This window comes from Phodopus roborovskii, unplaced genomic scaffold, assembly GCF_943737965.1.
Source record: "Phodopus roborovskii unplaced genomic scaffold, PHOROB, whole genome shotgun sequence".
NCBI classification, from domain to species: Eukaryota; Metazoa; Chordata; class Mammalia; order Rodentia; family Cricetidae; genus Phodopus; species Phodopus roborovskii.
In genome coordinates, this window is record NW_026126433.1 from 42,656,052 (window position 1) to 42,676,120 (window position 20,069).

Sequence of the window (20,069 nt, forward strand, 5' to 3'; positions counted from 1 at the left end):
GGCCGGAGATGGCGTCAAATCCCCTGGAGAAGAAGGTACAGGCAGTTGTGAGTCTGGGTGCTGGGGAAAGATTTTGGGTCCTCTGCAAGAGTACTATGCATTCTTAATTGCTGAACCATCTTTCCAGCCCTTGAAGTGACTCTTCTAAGGTATAAAATGATGATGGCACCTATGTACCCTGTTAGAGCCCGCCCACTGTTTGCTTTCCCATCAGTTTGCAGCAAAGGATTGAACACTATCTACATTACCTGACCATCATCCAACCCTCTCCTGAACCACTAGCCCCTAGAATTTTTGTCCCAGTAACACCAAACTGCACAATAAACCTTCTCATGTCCCCACCCCCTCACATCGATGATGCTTTCTCCCTGGAATATTGCTGTCCCAGAGAGAGATCCCTGGGAAGTGGATGTGGGTTTTTAGCTTCAAAAGCACTGGGATTCTCCACACTCTGCTAGAACACTGTTTTAGTGTTGGTCGCGTTCTGTATTTTTCTGCTTGTCATTGCTGAAGATTGAATGCAGGACCTCACACAGACATAGTGAGTGAGCATCCTATCACAGAGCCACATCCACGGTGGGAACCGGGCTTCTTGACTCTGACACTGTACACGGGCAAGTGCTCCCAGGAGTGAACTTGTTGGGTGTGAGGCAATCCTAGAATTGCTACAGAGGCCTCTGCTACTCCTACGAGGACTCTCAGGCCAGAGGTAGCCCACACCAACCAGTCATTGCATGTAGATGCCCCCAGGAGAGAGCCTTCTTCTCCCAAGGCATGTCCTGGAGAGACTCACCTGTGAATCATCCCTCCCACACCTGGGAAGAGAGGGCCTCTGTCCAGTGAAGAAGGCGACTCTTGGCAGCATACTACAGTGGTCACAATAATCTCCTTGTTGACCCGAGGAGCCCCTTGACCTTCATAACCCACTCAGATTTTACCTGTCCCTACCCTCATCAGTCTTCCTCCCACCACTTCTATTCCCCGAATATAACTTAGGTGTCTCCCTCTTTATGCCCACACATCCCATCCTAAGTAGATGGAGGAGGGGTGCTGAGCCTGTATTAGAACCTGTAGCAGTGCTGGATACACATGGCTTTTCGGTAGATATGCATTGCATTGGATGGAATAGAATCTTCTAAGATTATAAAAGGGAAAACTGGACTTAAATGTCATGGAGGATAATAGAAGAAATAAAAGAGGTAACCAGCAGACAGGCTGTGATCTCAGACCCTTGCTTCTCTTGGAAGATCCAAGTCCTCCATGTTAGAGAAAAGCAAGTGTCTGAGCTCAGAATAAAGTGGGTAGAAACCAGAAAGAAAAAAAAAAAGAAGAAGAAGAACTGCAACATGCAAACAGCCATGTGGCTGATGAGCTGAAGGGGAGAAGTAAAGCTCAGAGGGAAAGAAGGGGCCTCCAGGTAAGACGAGAACACAGTGCCTTGTTCTTGCTGCCAACCTAACAGCTACCACCCAGGTTCCTACATAAAAGAAGGGCACGGAAGGACTGGACAGTGGCTCAGAGGAGATGCGTGTACACTTTTTGCGGAGGACCAGGGTTTGGTCCCCAGGACCCACATCAGGTGACTCACAATCACCTTAACTCTAGCTTCAGGACACCCACTGGCCTCCACTGACACCTGCACTGGTCTTGTTTGTGTTGTGTGTGTGTTTGTGTACATGCGCGCACCCGTGCACCCGCAAGAAACAGGTGTCAAGGTGCAGGTGCATACACACACCAAATGAAACAACCACAGACCAAAGTGATTTGAAATTCTAATCTATGAACAGATGTGATAAAACACAAAGTCTAGTCTATGTACCTAGTCCTCACCCCACATTTCCTCATTTTTCAGAAACAGAATCCTGGATTGCAATCTGCAACAGCTATTTCTCTGCTCATTTTCCAAGACTGATGGTTTCTTCCCTTTCTCAGTTTATTAGCTGCCCTCCATCTAGAAGTCTGAACAGCATCTCTGCTAGAGGCCAGCAGGGGGCAGTGTTCAACAAGCAATGATCAAGGTTTACAGGAAGAAGGATTGGAGCCGCCAAAGAAAAAGGTCCTTATGAACTTCTCTGACACCCTATTCTAGATCTTCAACTCCCACCCCCGCTTCCTTGGCTATGATGTCTCCAGTCTTAGTTTAGTATATCTCACAGCTTTTCTATTCCCAATTCTCCAAAGAGGATTGACTCGGAATCAATTTTCAGGAAACCTTATAAGAGGCTTGATTCCAGAGCCTTGCCTCTGAGGCTGTATACATCCTCCTCAGAGCATAGCCGGTCTGGTGGAAGAGGACCTGAATGTCAGACCTTTCCATCACTGTAACCTGTTACCTCCTCATAAAGTGAACAAACTATACAGAAGTACAGGCTGACCCTGCTAGTTACTGCCCCCGAGGTATCATTTGATGAGCATGTATTATATGGATCTCTCCCTCCTTCCCTCCCTCCTTCCCTCCCTCCCTCCCTCCTTCCCTCCCTCTCTCCTTCTCTGTTTCTCTGTGCAGCTCAGGCTGCCCTCAAACTCAGAGATCCACCTGCCTCTGCCTCCTGAGTTCTGGGATTAAGGGCATGCACCACCACTGCCTGGCATAGGGATCACTTTCATGCAGATCTCATTTAATCTTCCTATCACTCTGACAGGCCTTAATTATCTTACATCTTTACAGATGAAGAAGTTGGCAGCAGAACAGGAAGTTTGTTTATTGTAGTCTAAAGAGTGAAGATCAATCAGGTGTAGTGGCCCACACCTGTAATCCCAGAGCTCAGATGCCAGAGGCAGGAGGATGGCAGCAAGTTCTCTATCTCAAAAATACTAATAGGAAGAGGAGAAAGAGGAGAGGAAGAAAGAGGCATGGATGGAGGGGAGGAGGGAAGGGAGGAGGGAGGTGGTGGAGAGGGAGGGAAGGAACTGGTCTCTGGCTGCCAGGTATGGGCTGGTCTTTCCCTCTGCACAGTGCTGCCGCAGCCTGGCCCTGTCCCCCCACCCCCCAGTCTTACAGACAAATGGGTGTGCATCTTCTTCTCCCGTGTTAGTGACCTGTGGTGGCGACTTTCTCGTTAGCTCACCTTCCATACCTAGTCAAATTTGAAGGCACAAGAAAGTTCATTAGAAAGAAGCAGAAAGATAAAGGATGGGGCCTTCCAAGAAGAAAAGAGGAGACAAACAGGGCTAGCACTCCTCAAGGCATGGAGAAGGAAGGGGAGAGACAAGCCCCCAAATTCTATGCCCAAGCTGTAAAGGGGCACAAACAGGACCTCCATTGTGTGGGTACAAAGGAGCCATATGTCTGCCAGTCTACCGCACTCTGTGTGTGTGTGTGAGAGAGAGAGAGAGAGAGTGCGTGCGAGTGTGTGTGTGTGTGTGCGCGCACACACACACACGCACGCACACACACGCACACACACGCACGCACGCGCACACGCACGCACGCACACGCACGCACGCACGCACGCACCCACACGAGTACAGGGAGAACTGGCTTAGAGACCCCATTCTGAAACCCTTGGGGCCTTGCCTTCTGCTGCCACTGAGTTAAGGCTTTCTGAGATAGAGGTCGGAGGGGCAATTATATAGCAGACAGGACAAGAAAATCAGGGCCTGTGGTGGCTATGGGATGAACAACTGCAAGAGGCCATGCTATGCATGAGAGCAAGAAGGAGGAGGAGAAGAAGAGGAGGAGGATCAAATGTCAGATTGTACCTCATCTGGATCCTCCAAGTAACTGCCCCTCTTACCTGACATCCCCTTTCACTCACACCATGCTGGCTCTGGCTCTGGGTTTTGTTTTTTGTTTTGGTCTTGTCATTTCTTTTGTGGGGGGCGGATAAGGTCTTGCTATGTAACCCTGGTTGGCCCAGAACTCTCTACATAACCAAAACTGACCTCACCTCGAACTTGGGAGCATCAGTTTCCTCTGCCTCCCCAGGGCTGGGGTTCCAGGCACGAGTCACCGCGCCCTACTTTTGAGCAGTGTAAAATGAGCTGGGTTGTTCTATCCCTGTCCTCTCTCACCACCTGCCTGTCAGCTTTGCGGCTTCTACTCTTCTTTCCTCCCCTCAGCCCAGGGTCTATCATCTCCCTCAGTGCTCCTCTCTGCACACGCCCCCCATCTCCTGTTCTCTCTTCCCCCCTCACTCTCTGCCTCCTTCCCTGTCTTGCCACACAGAGCAGAGCAGCAGCCGAGGCCAATTGATTATCTGGAGAAATTCGGAGTGAGCAGCTCAACAGCTGCAGCTTCCATCCTCTCTCCACCCTCAGGCCCTGAGGGACCTGGGAGGGGAGGAGCCCCTAGCCCTTCTGCTCTCCAGGCTGGGAGGGAGGGAGGTGGTCCTTGGGCACAGAGGCATACCCACGATCCTGGGACCTGGGATCCCAGCCTGTCATCATAGTGAGTCACATCACTTTTCTGGGTAGGCACCTGTCTTTGAAACAAAGGTGTTACCAGGCACGTGACACACACCTGCACTCCAAGCTTTCTGGAGGCTGAAACAGGTGGCTGGCAAGTTAAAGGCCAGCCTGGGCTTTTAAATGTGGCTTTGTATCATAATGAGTAAATAAATAAATAATCAAAGGTGTTGGCCATGTACAGTGGTGCACCCTTGTAATTCTAGCCCTGGGGAGACTGAGGCAGGAGGACGGCAAGTCATAAGCCAAGCTAAGCTATATAGTGATACTTGGTCTCAAGTTTAAAAAAAAAATTAAAAATTAGGGTCAAGTGATAGTGGCACATGCCTTTAATCCCAGAGTTTGGCAAGCAGAGGCAGGTGTATCTCTATAAGTTCAAGACCAGCCTGGTCTACACAGCAAGTTTCAGAGCAGTCAGGGCTACACAGAAAAACCCTATCTTGAAAAAAAAAAAAAACAAGGGGCTGGAGTAATGGCTCAGTGGTTAAGAGCACCAGCTGTTCTGTTCTCCAGGAGGACCAGGGTTCAATCCTCAGCAGCCACATGGCAGCTCACAACAGACCGTAACTCTAAGATCTGATGCCCCCACACAGAAGTGCAGGCAAAAACAGCAATGCACATAAAATAAAGATAAATAATTAAAAAAAAGAAAGACAAACACAATTTAAAAGGAAGTGAGGTAAGAATTGGGGTGTGGGACCTGGACCCAGGACACTGCTGCTTTGTAGCATTCAGATTTTTCCAGGCCTGGATCCAGGCCACCCTCTTGCCAGACTCTGGGCATAGAATATTTCATTTAACTCACACACAAAAGAGAAGGCATCAAATCTTAGCAGCCCCTTTCCAGCTCTAATCCAAACTCCTAATGCTCACGGCATTCTGTAGTCACCCTTCAAGTACTGGGGACTTCTCAGAGTGTCCTTACCTCTGCTTTTACATCCAGCCATCTTACATGGCCCTAAATTAGGAAAGGGTCTTCCACCATCTCTAGCTAGAGTCCCATTTGGAGTGGGAATGTGCTCTAGGTGTCTTTATAGCCTAGATGCTCCAGTCCCCTCCTTGGGTTCCTCTTTATCGGGCAGGTGACTCTGAGGCTGGACAGCTCCAGGTACTATAAAACCTGCTAGATTTTTCTCAGAATTAAAATCTAGTATCCTACTCAGTGGTCATAATTCCAACTTCTGGGCGCACACAGAACATCCGTTTTTGTTTCTTCGTTTAGTATTTGAAGATGAGGGTGGTTTTACCTCTAAATCTATTCTTTGCTTGCTTTGTTTTCTGAGGTAGGGGTTCACACATCCCAGAGAGGCTTCAGTTGTAGCTGAGAGTAACTTTAATCCCACCGCCTCCTCCTTGGAGCGCCAGGGTTAGATGTATGCAGCCAGCCACTTTTGTGTACTGCCAGGGAACAAGCCCAGGTGTTTCTGCATGCTAGACATGAACTTTACCAGCTGAACAGCCCCTAACTATACTACAGATTGTGTGTGTGTGTGTGTGTGTGTGTGTGTGTGTGTGTGTGTGTGTGTGTGTGTGTGTGTATCCCAGCCCTCTTATCAAGACAGGCTCCTGACCCCTGTCCTCCCTCTACCCCATGGTAGACCACTTGCCTACAATGTGTGAAGCCTCTGGTCCTATTCCCAGCATCAAACCAAAAACAAAACAAAAGCCCCAAATGTATCTTCTGTTTTCCTTGTAGTGTGATCTCCAGACCTTTCGCCTTCTTAACCATGCAATAGACCTCTCTGTTTCATCACTGTTCCTGTTAAAAATAAGGAGCCCCCAAAAAGGACCACCTGTCAGGTGGGGTCATTTTAGAGAGGCCAGCATATATCCATAAACAGCTGTAATTCTAGCACTTGGGAGGTTAGCAGGTAGAAATTTCTCAAATTTAATATTGTCCTAGGCTATATGTCAAGTTTAAAGTTAGCCTGATTTGCAAGAAACTGAGTTTTAAGATGTCATAGGCAAGCCGGGTGGTGGTAGCACACTCCTTTAATCTCAGCACTCAGGAGGCAGAGGCAGGTGGATCTCTGTGAGTTCAAGGCCAGCCTGGTCTACAGAATAAGTTCCAGGACAGGCTCCAAAGCTACAGAGAAACCCTGTCTTGAAGAAAACAAACAAATAAATAAACAAAGCCAGCCTGAACTACATGAGACCTTGTCTTCAATCTGCCCATTTACCCCCCAAAAAGAAGCCAAATCTAAGTCTGGCTCTGGGGTTAAATGTCTTTATCAATTGATTTTAGGATCATTTCTAGAATCCCTCTGATGCCAGTTCAGCACCTTTCACCCTTATTCTGGTTTTGGGCAGGATCTCAGCCTAGACTTGGACCCATGACTGCCTGCCTGCCTTAGCCTTACAAACCCAGCTACTCAGCATTCATTTTTAAAATCCCTTTCCTCGTTCTCTCGAAAGTATCATGTCCTCCATCATTCTCTATCCTGTATCTAATGCTGGAAAGCACAGAACAGGCCACGAACGGAGGTTTCAATTAATGTTGACCTAGCCTGGAGACGATAAGAGATTTTTGTACCATGGTTTTCTCCATCAGCATGGACCTAGGATACGGGTTTAACTTGGGTTCTGTTGGGACACTCAGCTGCCTTCTCTCAAGACCATAGTGAAAATGAAAAGCATCACTCAGTGAATTCTAGGATGGAATGTGTGGGGTTTCTGGTAGGAGACCTGGGGCCTATGTATAACCTCTTTTCTCTTCGGCCCCTCTTCTCTGTCTTCATTTATTTACCACACAAAGCTCTCATGATACAGACACTCTGAAGAGGCTTCAATGCCTGGGACCCTTGATATCCACCTTAAATAATCTTCAGGCCAGCTTCCCAACACAAAGCAGCCACAGACATATCTGGTACTAGATCGAGGTCACTTTAATTTTTCTTTTTGTAAGAAATGAAGAGTGTAACCAGAGAGAGACTGACACACAGGCCACCAGACACAGAGTGCTCTTGTGGTATTGGAAAAAGCAGGGCCGACAAAAGGAATGGAGGTGGGAAGGACTGGAGTGGGATTGTTGGGTTGGGAGGACACCCAGGAGGTGGGAGGCTGGGGGAGGGGCACTATTCCAGAGGAAAGGGGGTGGGAAAAGATGGAGCTGAGGAAGGGTTACTGGTATGGTGGGTGCAGGGGTCCCCACACATACCTGCGCTGGAGAAGGAGCAAGAAAAGGAAAGAAGTTGTCAAGGAGAAAGGAGGATCCCAGCTAGAACTAGCTGCAGGGAGCCCCCCTCACCATACATACCCCAAAGTGCATAACTCAGTAATAAATAGCAATATTTATAAATAAATAAATAAAGGAATGAATAAATAAATAAATAAATAAATATCCTTGCAGAGCTAGGAGTTTGGTGTGAGGGTGGATGGAGGGCAGGAAAGCAATGAGTTCATTTCTTCTCCAGGGATTCTAAGGCCCATCGACTCCTGTTGCACAGGCTACAATGGGCAGGTGGGGCTCAGCAGCAGGGCTCCCTTCCAGGGCAGATTAAGAAAAGAAGGGTGGGGAAATAGTAAGAAGGCCCCAGAGCATGCACAGGGGCAGTAGTTGGCATCCCCTTGCATCTGAGGGAGGAGCTCACAGGGTTTGCATGTTTTTAAGGTCTGCTGGGACGGAAGCAGCTGCTGCTGAGCTGCCCCACCCAGGGCCTGGGCCTGCTGCAAGGGGCCCTGGGCTGTTTGGAGATGTCATTGTCATCCCAGGACTGAGGTTTTCCTTTTTCTAGCCCGCATAGGGAAAGGGAGAAAACTGGAAGGGGCAGGGGAGTGGCCAGACAGCTCCAGGAGGCAAGGCACTCACTACCAAGTAAGATCTGAGGTCTGTATATTCTAAGCCTCAGGAATGAGATAGACAAAGGAAAGGCAGACTTTTTCTGTAACCCCTGGTTACCCAGAAGTCACCTCACTCATTTCTCTGTGTCCCAAGAGCCCATCTCTCCCCGATGGCTAGAGAAGTCTTCCACTCCCCATTCTGCCACTGGCCATTTCCCCTTCGGATTCTGATGCCAGAAGAGAATCTGGGTCTGGGGTCTCTGAAAACTTGGACATAGGGCCGAGGAGGCAGCAGCTGAGTCGAGATTAGGGCTAGTAAATCCAGAAAGGACTCCATTCTGACCACTGTGGCAAGCAGCTCCGACCAGCCAGGCCCTAACAACTCCCTGAAGGAACCCATGAGAACGAACATCCCTCACATGCCTAGGTTAATGAAAAGAAACTGGCCTTCAGGACCAGCGGTGTGGGCCCGGTCCTCTGGGTTGGGAAGGAGACGGCCATTCTAAGTAATGCGTGGTGACAGGGGGCTCTGGAGAGACCCCGGGAGGAGGGGAGAATCCAGGGCAGGAGGCGGGCTGAGTTCAGACATCCAGCACGTGATTCAGGTAGGAGATATAGCAGATGGCTAGGCGCAGAATCTCAATCTTGGAGAGCTTCTTGTCTGGGGGCAGAGTGGGCAGCAGCTTGCGCAGCTCGGCGAAGGCCAGGTTGAAGGCTTCCACGCGGATGCGCTCCCGCGTGGCATGTGCCGTGCGGTACTTGGCCGTGGCGCGGCGCCGGCGCCTGCGCTCCTCCCGACTTAGGTGCTGCAGGTCTTTGCGGCCCGACTCTCCGAGCTCTGAGCTCCGGACCTGGCCCACTCCGGGATCCCCCGACCCAGCACCATCCGGGCCCGGGCCGCCCCCACAGTCGCTAAAGCCCGACTCGGTCTCCGAGTGGGTGGGAGGCAGGTCCAGTTCCATGGTGTCGGAGTTGAGCATCATGATGGAAGGTCCCCGCAGCCTAATGAAAACCGGATCACCTCCCCACCTCTCCCGCTCGCTCGGGAGCTTGAAAACTGGGCTGTGGAAGAGGTAGGAAGGGTCTGGAGTGCCGGCTCGGCTCAGGAAATCAGGGTCACTTCAAGGTTCCATGGTCAGGATTCCAGCCTAGAGCATGAAACAGAGAAGGAAAATTAAGAATTAATCGCTAAAGGGGTGAGCGGCTTAGAGCTGGGAGAAGAGTTGAGAGCCAAAACTTGGAGTCAGGGCTGTCCAAAGCTAGCGAGACCAATTGGTAGAAAGGAGTGGGAGGAAAAATAGAGGTAAGAGAAAGTGCTAGGAAAGACATAGTAGGCAAGCTAACACTGAACGAGAGAACTGAAGACCTAAAACCGCTGAATTACTAGAAGAAATCAGAGGGGAGATCTTTCAAGACATTGGACTTGACAGTCATTTCTTGAATATGAGAACAGAAGCATAAGCAAAAAAAAAAAAAAAAAAAAAAAAAAACTGCAGTGCCTAAGGACAACAATTACCACAGTGAAAATTCAACCTATGGAATAAGGAAACAATCTTGAACCATAGATCTGATAATAAGTTGTTATCCACAGTATATAAACCACTTCTTAGCCAGGTGTGGAAGCATACACCGGTGGTGCAACCCCAGCACTCGGGAGACTGAGGCAGGAGGATTGTGAATTTGAAACTATCCAGTTTCTCAAAAGAGGAAAGTCTGAAATAACCAAAATATTACATAACATAATTTTAAAATGGGAAAAGGACTTAACAGACATTTCTTCAAAGATGATGCACACATGTTTATGAAAATACATGGGACATCACTGATCACTAAAAATGCAAATTAAGAACACAGTGAAACATCACCTCTTACCCACTAGAGACAGACAGTGGGGGGGGACCCAAAAGAACAAACTAAATTAGTGTTGTTGAGAATTTGAGGAAGCAGGACTGTAAAATGGTATGACTACTATGGAAAGCAGCTTGGATGTCCCTCAGGGGGTCGAAAAATGAAACTGGAAATAAAAGCATGCCCTAGCATTCATGAGACACTGGCACACCCTTGCTCCTAACAGAGGCAAAAGCAACTCAAATGTTCGCCAGTGGAAGAGTGGATGAAAGAATGCAAACACGCGTAATAGACTATGAGCTTTGAATAGGAAGGGGATCTCTGTCATGCTGCAACATCGATTAAACCTTGAGGACCTTACACTAGTGAAGTAAGAGCTCACAAAAAGATAAGTCCTATGACTCGGTTCATTGAAGTGTCTAAAGCAGTCTAATTCACAGAAACAGAAAGGGGAGTGGTGGTTGCCAGGGGCTGGAGGGATATTTTATAAGGAGCATAGAATTTCACATTCACAAGACAGAAAAGTTCTGGAGGTCAGTTTTATACTCTTAGGCTCCACACTCATTTGCTGTGATAACAAATGTTTTGTTATGTTTCTTTTGAGGGAGAGCATAATAATAAATAAGGGGAAAGGCAGAGCAACAGCCCTAAGGGAAGCTGGCTATAACTCTAGCCCTTCCCCAGTAGTGAGGGAAGGACTGCAAGCCTTGGCTTTAGGACATTCTGCCCCCTTGTTTCTTGCAGGGGGAGGACACAAACACATAGACTAGTCATTGTTGAGTGGATTGGGATATATGAAGCTTGGCACAACTTCTTCAACATCACCACCATAGACATTAGGTCCTAACACCCTGCCCATTAGAACCAAAAAAAAAAAAAAAAAAAAAAAAAAATCCCTTCTCAACACAAACTGTTGCTTGGGACCACCAGAATTCCCAGTTCTGTCCTTCACACATTTACCCTTGCCATTCCATGGCCTCTTAGAAATCCTGCAAAGAAGACTGTGGGAATCTTGCCCACAGCCTGTGCCATGGCCTGCAAAGGAGACCTAGGAAGTTCCTTGGGAGCTACCTTTATGAAGGCCAGCTAAGTTTGCTTGTTCCAGAATCACTGCATTTTTCAAGGTGAGCTTAAGCTTTAATAGAAACAGACATACTGAAGTTCCTTCCCAGTCACCCTCCCCTTCGTCCCAAGCCCTGGCTCTCCATCTGATAGACAGTCTCACAGGACACACCCTTTCTCTGAGGCTCACCCCCACCCCATCACACAGAAGACAGGTTTGAGGCCAGAGCAGTTACCAAGCCCTTGCTGGGGGTGAGGGGACACAAGACCACCAGCACCTGATGGTGGAGAGTCACCTACACACCAACCACAACATAAAACAGAAGCTGATTACAGCTGTAATTATGAACATCCTATATATTCTAGAGTCCAAAGAAAGAAGAGAAGAGAGAAATAGTGTGGAGTGGTAGGAGAACATTTCCCAGCACATGTGGTGCCCCTAAATCCCCACTCCAAGGTGGGTTGGAACCAAGAGTTCAGCCTTGGAGTTCCTGGTACCTCTATCACAACTGGAACTCCTCTCTGTCCAATACTCATGTTCCTGCATTCTCCATCACTCTCTGATGCCCTCCCTTTCTCTCTCCTGCTCCCCATCTGTCACGACCCATCTCCACCTGCCCCTCCCTTCTTCCCACCTCCACTCCCAGCAGCAGCCTCTATTCCCCCATCAAGTCTGCCCTCCATGTCTGGTCTCAAAGTCTCAGGGAAGCAACACTTTTAAGCATCCAAGACAGGGATTCCCACCCTACTTTCTCCAACTGCAGCTGACCGAGGCTGCACAAAGCATCCAAGAGACATGTAAAGAGAGAGGCAGAGGTTGAGAGAGACCCAGCTAGAGGAAGGTTCTGGGAGGGGACTCTAGTCAGAGGTTGGGAGTGGCATGCCCACCCTTCCCCAACCCATGGCTCCCCCTTACCTAGAAGGACTCTGCAAAAGGATCCAAGCAGGTGAGCGAGGGGGTCAGTGTAGAAAGCTCCAGTCTCTTCGGGCTGCTCAAGTGTCATCTGTCTGCAAAGTTAGTGACCAGTTTCTAGTGCTCTAAGGGACAGCTTGTTGTGTCTACACAGGCTCCAGGACAGAAGAGAGGGGTGCACATGATGGGGATGCAGGGCCTAGGCAGAAGGGGTGATCTTAGTCAAGCACCGGAGTCACCCACACTCATACACTCATACACACAGACACATACACACCTGAACTGGCCCAGCCTTATGTGTATATATATATGTGGAGATACACACTCACACACCCCCAGCTCTCCATTGGCTGGCCCAGGCAACCCCCTCATCAATATTAAACAGCCAGGCCAGGCAGCCATTGGCAGAGGGATCTGGGAACCTCTTGGGAGCTGGGGGCGGGGGCTCGCCCTGAGGGGGGCGGGGAGTGGGGGAGTGGGGGAGCAGGGACATCTGTTCTCCATGCATATTTCATAAGCAAGAAATAGAGAGCTGGGAAAGGGGTGGGGCTGGGGCGAGAGCCAGGGCAGGACCACAGATGAACCCCCTCAGTCTCCACACTAGAGGCAGCAGGGCACAGCCTCCAAAAAAGCTGGACTGAAAATAGTTCCACTCTGAGTCCCAGAGTGGCTTTGACTGCCCCTTCTCCTGGGAAGATGGCTCTCCCTACCACTAACAGCAAAACTAGGAACAGACTATGACTAAAGTCCTCCCCCTGAGTAAGTTTTCATACAGACAGTATTCACAGCTTAACATGCTGCTTTTCAGTACTGGTCAGGCCCTAACCCTTGTCATCCTGGAACTCAAGTACCCTGACAGGCTCTTTTCCAGGTCTCATTCTCCCACATACCCCATCACCAGTCCAGGAGTAGGGTCAGATACTGGATGGAGACTACCCCCACCACCACCATCACGGGGAGTTTTTGTAGACTGGCCAGCCCAAGCTGATCCATGAGGAGTCAGGGGCTTGGGAAGAAAGTGGTTTAAGAGCTAATAGGAGAGGAAGAACAGAGATCGGAAGGACTGGAGGAGTGGAGGGCAGAGCAGTCCAGGCTGCCTGAGTGTGCACCAAGAAAAGGAAATACAAAATCAGTACAAATGAGCACTGCTTACATTCACATCGCTAGCTCAGCTGCCTCCAGGGTCTGTGCCTGTGCATATGCGTGTGCTTGTGTCTGTGTGGGTGCATGGCAGGGTGGCCTGAGAGGAGAGCAAGTTTCTAGGGCCAAGGGGAGAAGCAGTGGGCTGGGTTTCCGCATGGAAACCCTCCCATGCATTCAGCTGTAGGACCTTTCCATTGAGCCTGTGTCCGACACAAACCACAGCTGGAGAGACTCCAGACAAGGTGATTTACAGCGAAGGGGGCTCTGTTAACTGTATGACCTTGGACAAGTAATGACCTTTGAGCCTCAGTGTTTTGTTTTGTTTTTTTTTTTTTTTTTAAATAGGGTAAATTAAAAACTGTTTAGGTTGCCATGGAGATCAAGTGAGGTAATGCTTGTAGTAAGCATGGACCCTAGTAGGAGTCCAGGGTGTGGGAGGGATTCGCCACTTCACTGTATCTTCTCAACCTTTTCTGGGCTTTCTCCAGGGTGAGGCCTTCCCTGTGGGGAGTCCTATAATTCCTCCCCAAGCTCACCCTCCTCTCCCCACCCCCCAGGCCTGGGAGGTGCCAACTCCCACCTGGGCAGGCCCAGACAGGTGCCCAGGCGCCAGCAGATGGGCTGAGCTGGAGGGGAAAGAGGGCCTGAGGAGGGGGTGGAGGGGCAGGGGATCAGGTGTCGGCTTGGTTCTTGCATCATCATTACCATGGTGCTGATTAAAAACCAATCTCCACCTAATGAGCCCCCAGCAACAACAATCCTGTTTCCCCACCCTCCTGCCCTCTAACCCATCCAAGAAATTGGGAGACCAAGACTCAGGAGAAGGTGCCATGGGAGAGATGAAAGAAGACAGGGAGAAGCAGAGGACGATGATGAGGAGCAGAGGAGAGGAGAGCAGAGCAGAGGAGATGCTGAGACACGAAGAAAATGACACAGACATAGGGAAGAGAGAGGCAGAGAAGGAGGATGGGGCCAGGTTGCCAAGTCTTTGCAGGAGATGCAAGAAGAGAGAAACTTGGAGAGCAACCTGACAAGAGACTGTTGGAGATTCAGGTGTGAAGAGATGTACTCAGGGATAGGAAAATGCTAATATGAGAAAGTCCAAGGCAATCTGTAAGACAGAGGGGGGATGTAGACATGGAGAAAGCAGAGAGCGAACTGTCAGGAAGAGAAACATTATGGGTGGCAAGGTAGGAAGACACCATAATCAAGTATTAAGCTGTCACCAAAATGGGGGACCCAGATCCCAAAGGGTAAGGTGTTGAGGAACACAGAAGCAGAGAGACCACGGAGCAGAAAGGACACTGGAATAGAGGGCCAAACTCCTGCCCCCCCCCCCAGGCTATTCAGCTCAGACACTTTCAGCTCAGACACTTTCAGCCCTGCGAGCCCTGTCCCTGAAGCATTCTGCCCTAGCTATCCCACATGCTCTGGTGACTACTTCCTCCTCCACTGCACCTGTCATCCCAAGATCTTAAGCTCTGGGGATGCCCAGTCCCGGGCCTCACTCAGGAATTCAGTTTTTACATTAGGGCAGCAGCGGAAAAGAGCGTAGGCAGCTAACAAAGAGGCACTAATAGCATAGAGCTATAGACAAACACTGTGTCTACTGAAGCCAGGGTCTGCTGGGCCCCGGTCCAGGTCCTTGTGACCTTGGACAAGTCATGTAACTTTCACTGCATTCTTTTCACTGTAACATGGGCATAATGTTGCCTTCTCCATAGGGCTGTTGCGACACCCAGTGAAAGTTTGTGGGAGACTGCTGAGTGAACTGTAGAGTGTTCACCCCAAATCTCTACATATGCATGGTGATTAAAACAATACAAGGTTTCATTCACACACACAGGTACATAAGGCAACATGACTGAGGGAAATCCGAGAATCGGGGTGAAATCTCCATGTTGGGAGCTAGAGAGAGAGAGAGTGTGTGTGTGTGTGTGGTTTGTGTAGGGGCTGTCTTCCCTGCAAGGAAGATGAGAGGAGCAGGCCTTGGGGATGGAGAAAATGATTATACCTTTGTGGTTTATTGTTATTTTGTAGGCTCTCTCAGATTGTGGATCACAAATGTCTTTCTATCCTTAGGCAGACTGTGAGGTTCTGAGGGGTAGGGTAGGTTAGATTCAGGGGCTGGGGCTAGTCCTTGAGGGTGAGGGGAGGGCCTGGAGAAGCTGGGAAGCAGTGGGCTTGGCAGGAGAGGGGGTGACATATGTGGGGAGCCCTGGGGACCCAACCAGGCAAATGGCTGGCAGGGAGAGCAGACAGTGTTAACTCTTGCTGTGCCGCACTGCCTGACCCTTCTCTGAGAGTGGCTGTGGTTGAGGTGTTATTGTGTCAGCTGCTGGAGGTGTGCTGGGTCACAGGGGCCAAGGCAAGCAAAAGAGCCCAGAGCAGGAGCTGCTGTCACTTGGAAATGGCAGCAGGCAATGCTTTATGTGTCTTCATCTTGGCTTCCACATGGTCTCTGTCAGTCCGTCTTTCCATCTCCACCTCTCTGTGCCTCTAGAAGGTGACAGCGGGTCTCCACTCTGGCTAACTACACAATCTGTCACTCTCTGCGCTGCCAGCCCAGCTGGAAGCCCCCCTTCTCAGCACCCAGCCCAAGCCCTCTGCCCCTGGCCCCTAGGCCTTATCGCCTTTGTCTCTTAAGGCGGCCGCCCCTTTCTTCCTTCTCTTCACTCACCTCAGAGCCCATCTCCAATCTCATTACAGCCTCAGCCTCCAACCACTGTACCCCCACCCCCAGCCTCTTCCCTTCCCTCCCCCACCCATCTGTCTTCCCTGAAGCTCTCCTCTTTGTGTTGTCCCATCTGTCACCACCAGCACTGGATCTACTCCCCTCCTGGCCACACCCGCCTGGCCTTTCTCCCCTTGGGCTCAGTTCCCTCTCCCACCCCTTCCTCCTTCAACCCTGCTAAGAACCCAACTTCCTCTGTTTCCTTTCACAATCTTGTTTTTGTTTTTGTTTTTTCCTTTTCAGGATGTCCCCTCTCACTTCAGGTTTTAGTTCCAGCCCTCTAGTATCTCGGACTTATGAGTTGGGGGAAGAGGGAGGACTCCAGGGTCCCAGCCCCTAAGCCCTGAGCAACCACTCAGTTGGGACAGAGGATGGTAATGTTGGCTCACAGTTGCATCATCTCAGTGAATGACTTCTCCTAGGCCCCCTGAGATGACCCTCCACTCTTGCTCCATGTTTCTCTGTTTGGGCCCAGGGCTTACAGTGCCCTTCTGTACCACAGGAGTGTGAGGCTCCTGTACCTTCTAAATCTGAATTCATGAGAAACAAAAAATGTATCCAGAAGCCCACTGGGACCCCTGGCCTCCCAAGTGCTCCTGATTCTCCAGCATTTCTCTTTTATTTGTTGTTTATTTATTTATTGGCTTTTTGAGACGGGGTTTCTCTGTGTAACAGCCTTGACTATTCCTGGAAAATTCTGTAGATCAGGCTGGCCTCAAACTCACAGAGATCCACCTGCCTCTACCTCCACCACTGCCCAGCTTTTTTTATTTATTTTTATGATTACAGTCTCCTTTTATTTCTCCTATTTCTTTATTGTCCTTTCTTCCTTTTCTCCTTCCTTCTTTTTTTATTTCTTTTGAAGAAATGATGCCATATTTATCAAATTTCTACTGTTCCTGGCCTAGGGGACAACAGTGTCCCTTTCTAGAGTTGATCCTTGTGCTATCTTGAGAGTTCATGAATTGATCATTTTTTTCAAATGGTCCTTGCCTGGAGGAGCTTAGGGAGAAGAAAGAGGAGGCCGGAACCCCAGTTGTTCTTTCACAGAACCAGACAGCCAGTGCGGACTAGAGAGAGCAGCCCCTTGTCAAAGACTAGACTCTAGAAAGAACACTGGAGCCCAGAGAGGGGCAATGTCCCTCCCAGTGTCACACAAGCAGCAGACCAAAATTCTGGTCATGAGCCCTTCCCACCACGTGAAACTCTTCTCCACTGACCTTTGCCTGAAGGAATCCATTGTCCTCTGAACTTGGGTAGAACCTGGCTAAGACCGATCTAGTATGGAGCATGCACAGCCTTGCTGGGTTAGCTTGTGTTTCATCCCTTCCCTCCATCCAAACTTTGGAATCTTAAAGAAAGGACACTGTATGTATCTCTTATGCTTTTACCATGCAGGGACAAACCGCCTTTCCTGTGGCCATGCTCAGTAAATGTTTAGTACTGCTACTGCTGTTGGCAGAGATATATGTTTTTGTCTCATCTGTCTCTCCTTTATTATATGTCCCTACATAAGCAGCATCACTTCTCTGGGCTACTTTCCCCCATTTATCAAATCAAATGAGCAGAGGCTCTCCTCTAGACATGGGTGGGACATGCCTGTAATTCCAGCAGTCAAGATACTGAGTAGGAATGACTGAGTTTGAGGCTAACCTAGGCTTCCTAGAAAGACTTTGTCTCAAAAAGAGAAGGAGGAGGAGAAGAGGAGGAGGAGAAGAAGAAGAAGAAGCACATTATTTCTAAGGTCTTGGAAATTATAAGTCCCTAGATGTAAAGAGTATGAGAAATGCAATGGGGAAGATGACACTTGTATGAAAATGCCATAATAAAACCCATTGCTTTGTATGCTAACTTAAAAAAAAATGTTGGCAGGGCTGGAGAGATAGCTCAGTGGTTAAGAGCACCGGCTGCTCTTCCAGAGGACCGAGGTTCAATTCCCAGCACCCACATAGCAGCTCATAACTGCCTGTACCTCCTGGAATAGGAGATCCAACACCCTCACAAGGATGCAGGCAAAACACCAATGTATATAAAATATAAATAAATTAAAAAATAGTAAAATGAAAGCAAAAAAGTTGGCTGTGGCACACTCCTTAAATCCTACCAATCAAAAGGCAGAGAGAGGCTGGTAGATCTCTGTGAGTTTGAGGTCAGCAAGTGCCAGGCTAGTCAGGACTACATAGTGAAACCCTACCTCAAAATTAATTAATTTCTCTCAAAGGCACAAGGTTCTGCTGAGTAATGTGGGGTTTTGGAGCACCAGAATACAGATTTTTTAAAAAAAACTCTTGGACCAAAGAGATGACTTAGTAAATAAAAGTACTTGTATGTAAGCCTGACAACCTGAGTTTGATTCTTGGGTCCAAGAATGATAGGAAGGAACAGAGTCCCCATAGGTGTCCTCTGACTACACACATGCTATGGCACGTGCGCGCACGCACACACACACACACACACACACACACACACACACACACACATACGCACACACGCATGCACGCACAAGTAAATACCTCTTCCTAGAATGTACCTTTGGGCAGCAACCATGATGTTCCAAAGAGAAAAATAATCCCCTTCATTCAAATAGTCTGGTAGAGACACCAGCTGGAGGAAAGTCTCCCGATACTGTGTCACAGTGGGCACTCAGGCTGGTATCAAGGCATAGGGGGTCATTCACTCAACTTCCTATGTTGGCTGGAAGAGCAGGGCCAATATGAACTGACCACAGTAGCAAAGGAGAGAGGCCCTCAGGGGGCTAGAAAACGGCACATTTCAGAAGGCTAGGGCCTATCTAGGGGACAAAGGAAAACTAAGGGATTACAAAGTGTTGTGGCTCCTAAAATGATGCAGGCCAGTTGGTCTTCGGAGCCACCACACTGGTCTGAGAGGGAGACACTGAAGGTCAGACTCAGTGGCTATACACCCTCCATGGTGGCTGGCCTCCACAAAGACCATGAAGAAGTGGGTTCTACTGTTGCTGTCATGGAGTGGGGGTGGGTGGGTGGGGAGTGGTGCAATATGAGCCAAGACAGGAAAGAGACAGAAGATGAGCTTCTATTCTGTGTTGCCCCCTAAGAATAGGAAGCATCTTGTCCTCTTCTTTTTCATGCACCCCAGTCCCTTGACTCTGCCCAAGCCTCTGTTTCATCTCTCCGTTTAGCCCCCTCTCTGGTACTCAGCCATGTCCCTGCTTCCTGAAGCTGCCAGCAGGATGAGGGAGTTTACTGCTCTGCCGCTGGGAGACCTGTTGGCCAAGGGAGGCATGGAGCGGGCCCAGACGATGGCGATGGCGGCAGCTGTGCTCAGCTCCCACCAGTGCCAGCACAGCACACAGCTTATCCAGCTCCAACTGGGGGCTGGCAGGGGAGCAGCAGGGTACATTTCCTATCTCAGAACCCTAAACATGACTCCTCCAGGGAGCCTGGAGACAAACCTGGAGAAAAAGCATCTCCTCTCAGCAGGATGCTCGAAAAGGTAAACAGCTCAACCAAGGAACAGTGTCTGCACTGGATACCAGTTTCCCATCTCTGCTGGTCTTTAGGCGTGTGTGAGCAATAGTCTCCTGGCCAGCAACAAGGAGAGAAAGCCCCACTTAGGCTTCCTCCCCTGCTGGCTCCCTTCTCCCACCCTCCGCTGACTCAGCCACTGCCCACGATCACTTGCAGCTCTGCTCTGCTCTACAATTTGGCTTCCATGAAGACACAGGGAGTTTGTCCAAGAGCTCAGGTTCTTTCTGAAGCAGTCCCAAACGACTCCGGTGTTGAGCTACAGAAAGTCTGCCATTACTGGAGGGCCCAAACTCCTTAACAGGCTACCCCAAACCTTGTGCTGTGGCCCCAGCCACACCTCCTGTTTCTCTTCATGTTTCAGGCACACACACGTGCTTTTGCTTGTGGTGGAGTCTCAACCCTGACTCACAGGCATTCCACTGCCCTGTATCCCATCTGCAGCACATCACGCTTCTGTTGGCTACACTAGATATTACACCTGGGTGTAAGTCTGCCTTTGTCTCTCACTCCAACCCTGAGCTCCTGGAGGCTAAGGGCTGCATCTGCTTCATCTCTGTATCTGCTCAGAGTGAATTAACTGAGTAGAAGCTCTGCTCATAGTGTCCTTCTAAGGGGGGCTCGGGGCTGTCAGGGTCCTTCTTCACCTGAGTTTTAACAGTATCTTACTTCTGGT

General features: G+C 49.4%; 1 protein-coding gene across 1 annotated transcript; it reads right to left on the bottom strand.

The window, feature by feature from the left end:
- Nucleotides 1-8,598: 8,598 nt before the first annotated feature.
- Nucleotides 8,599-9,188, bottom strand: Nhlh1 (nescient helix-loop-helix 1). The gene has a single exon (XM_051185740.1). It carries the CDS (start codon nucleotides 9,168-9,170, stop codon nucleotides 8,769-8,771), a length of 402 nt encoding a protein of 133 aa, XP_051041697.1. The 5' UTR covers nucleotides 9,171-9,188; the 3' UTR covers nucleotides 8,599-8,768.
- Between the last annotated feature and the right edge of the window lie 10,881 nt (nucleotides 9,189-20,069).

Excerpts from the sequence above, each read along its gene's own strand:
- Nhlh1 (XM_051185740.1), bottom strand. The coding sequence starts at position 9,170 with ATGATGCTCAACTCCGACACCATGGAACTGGACCTGCCTCCCACCCAC.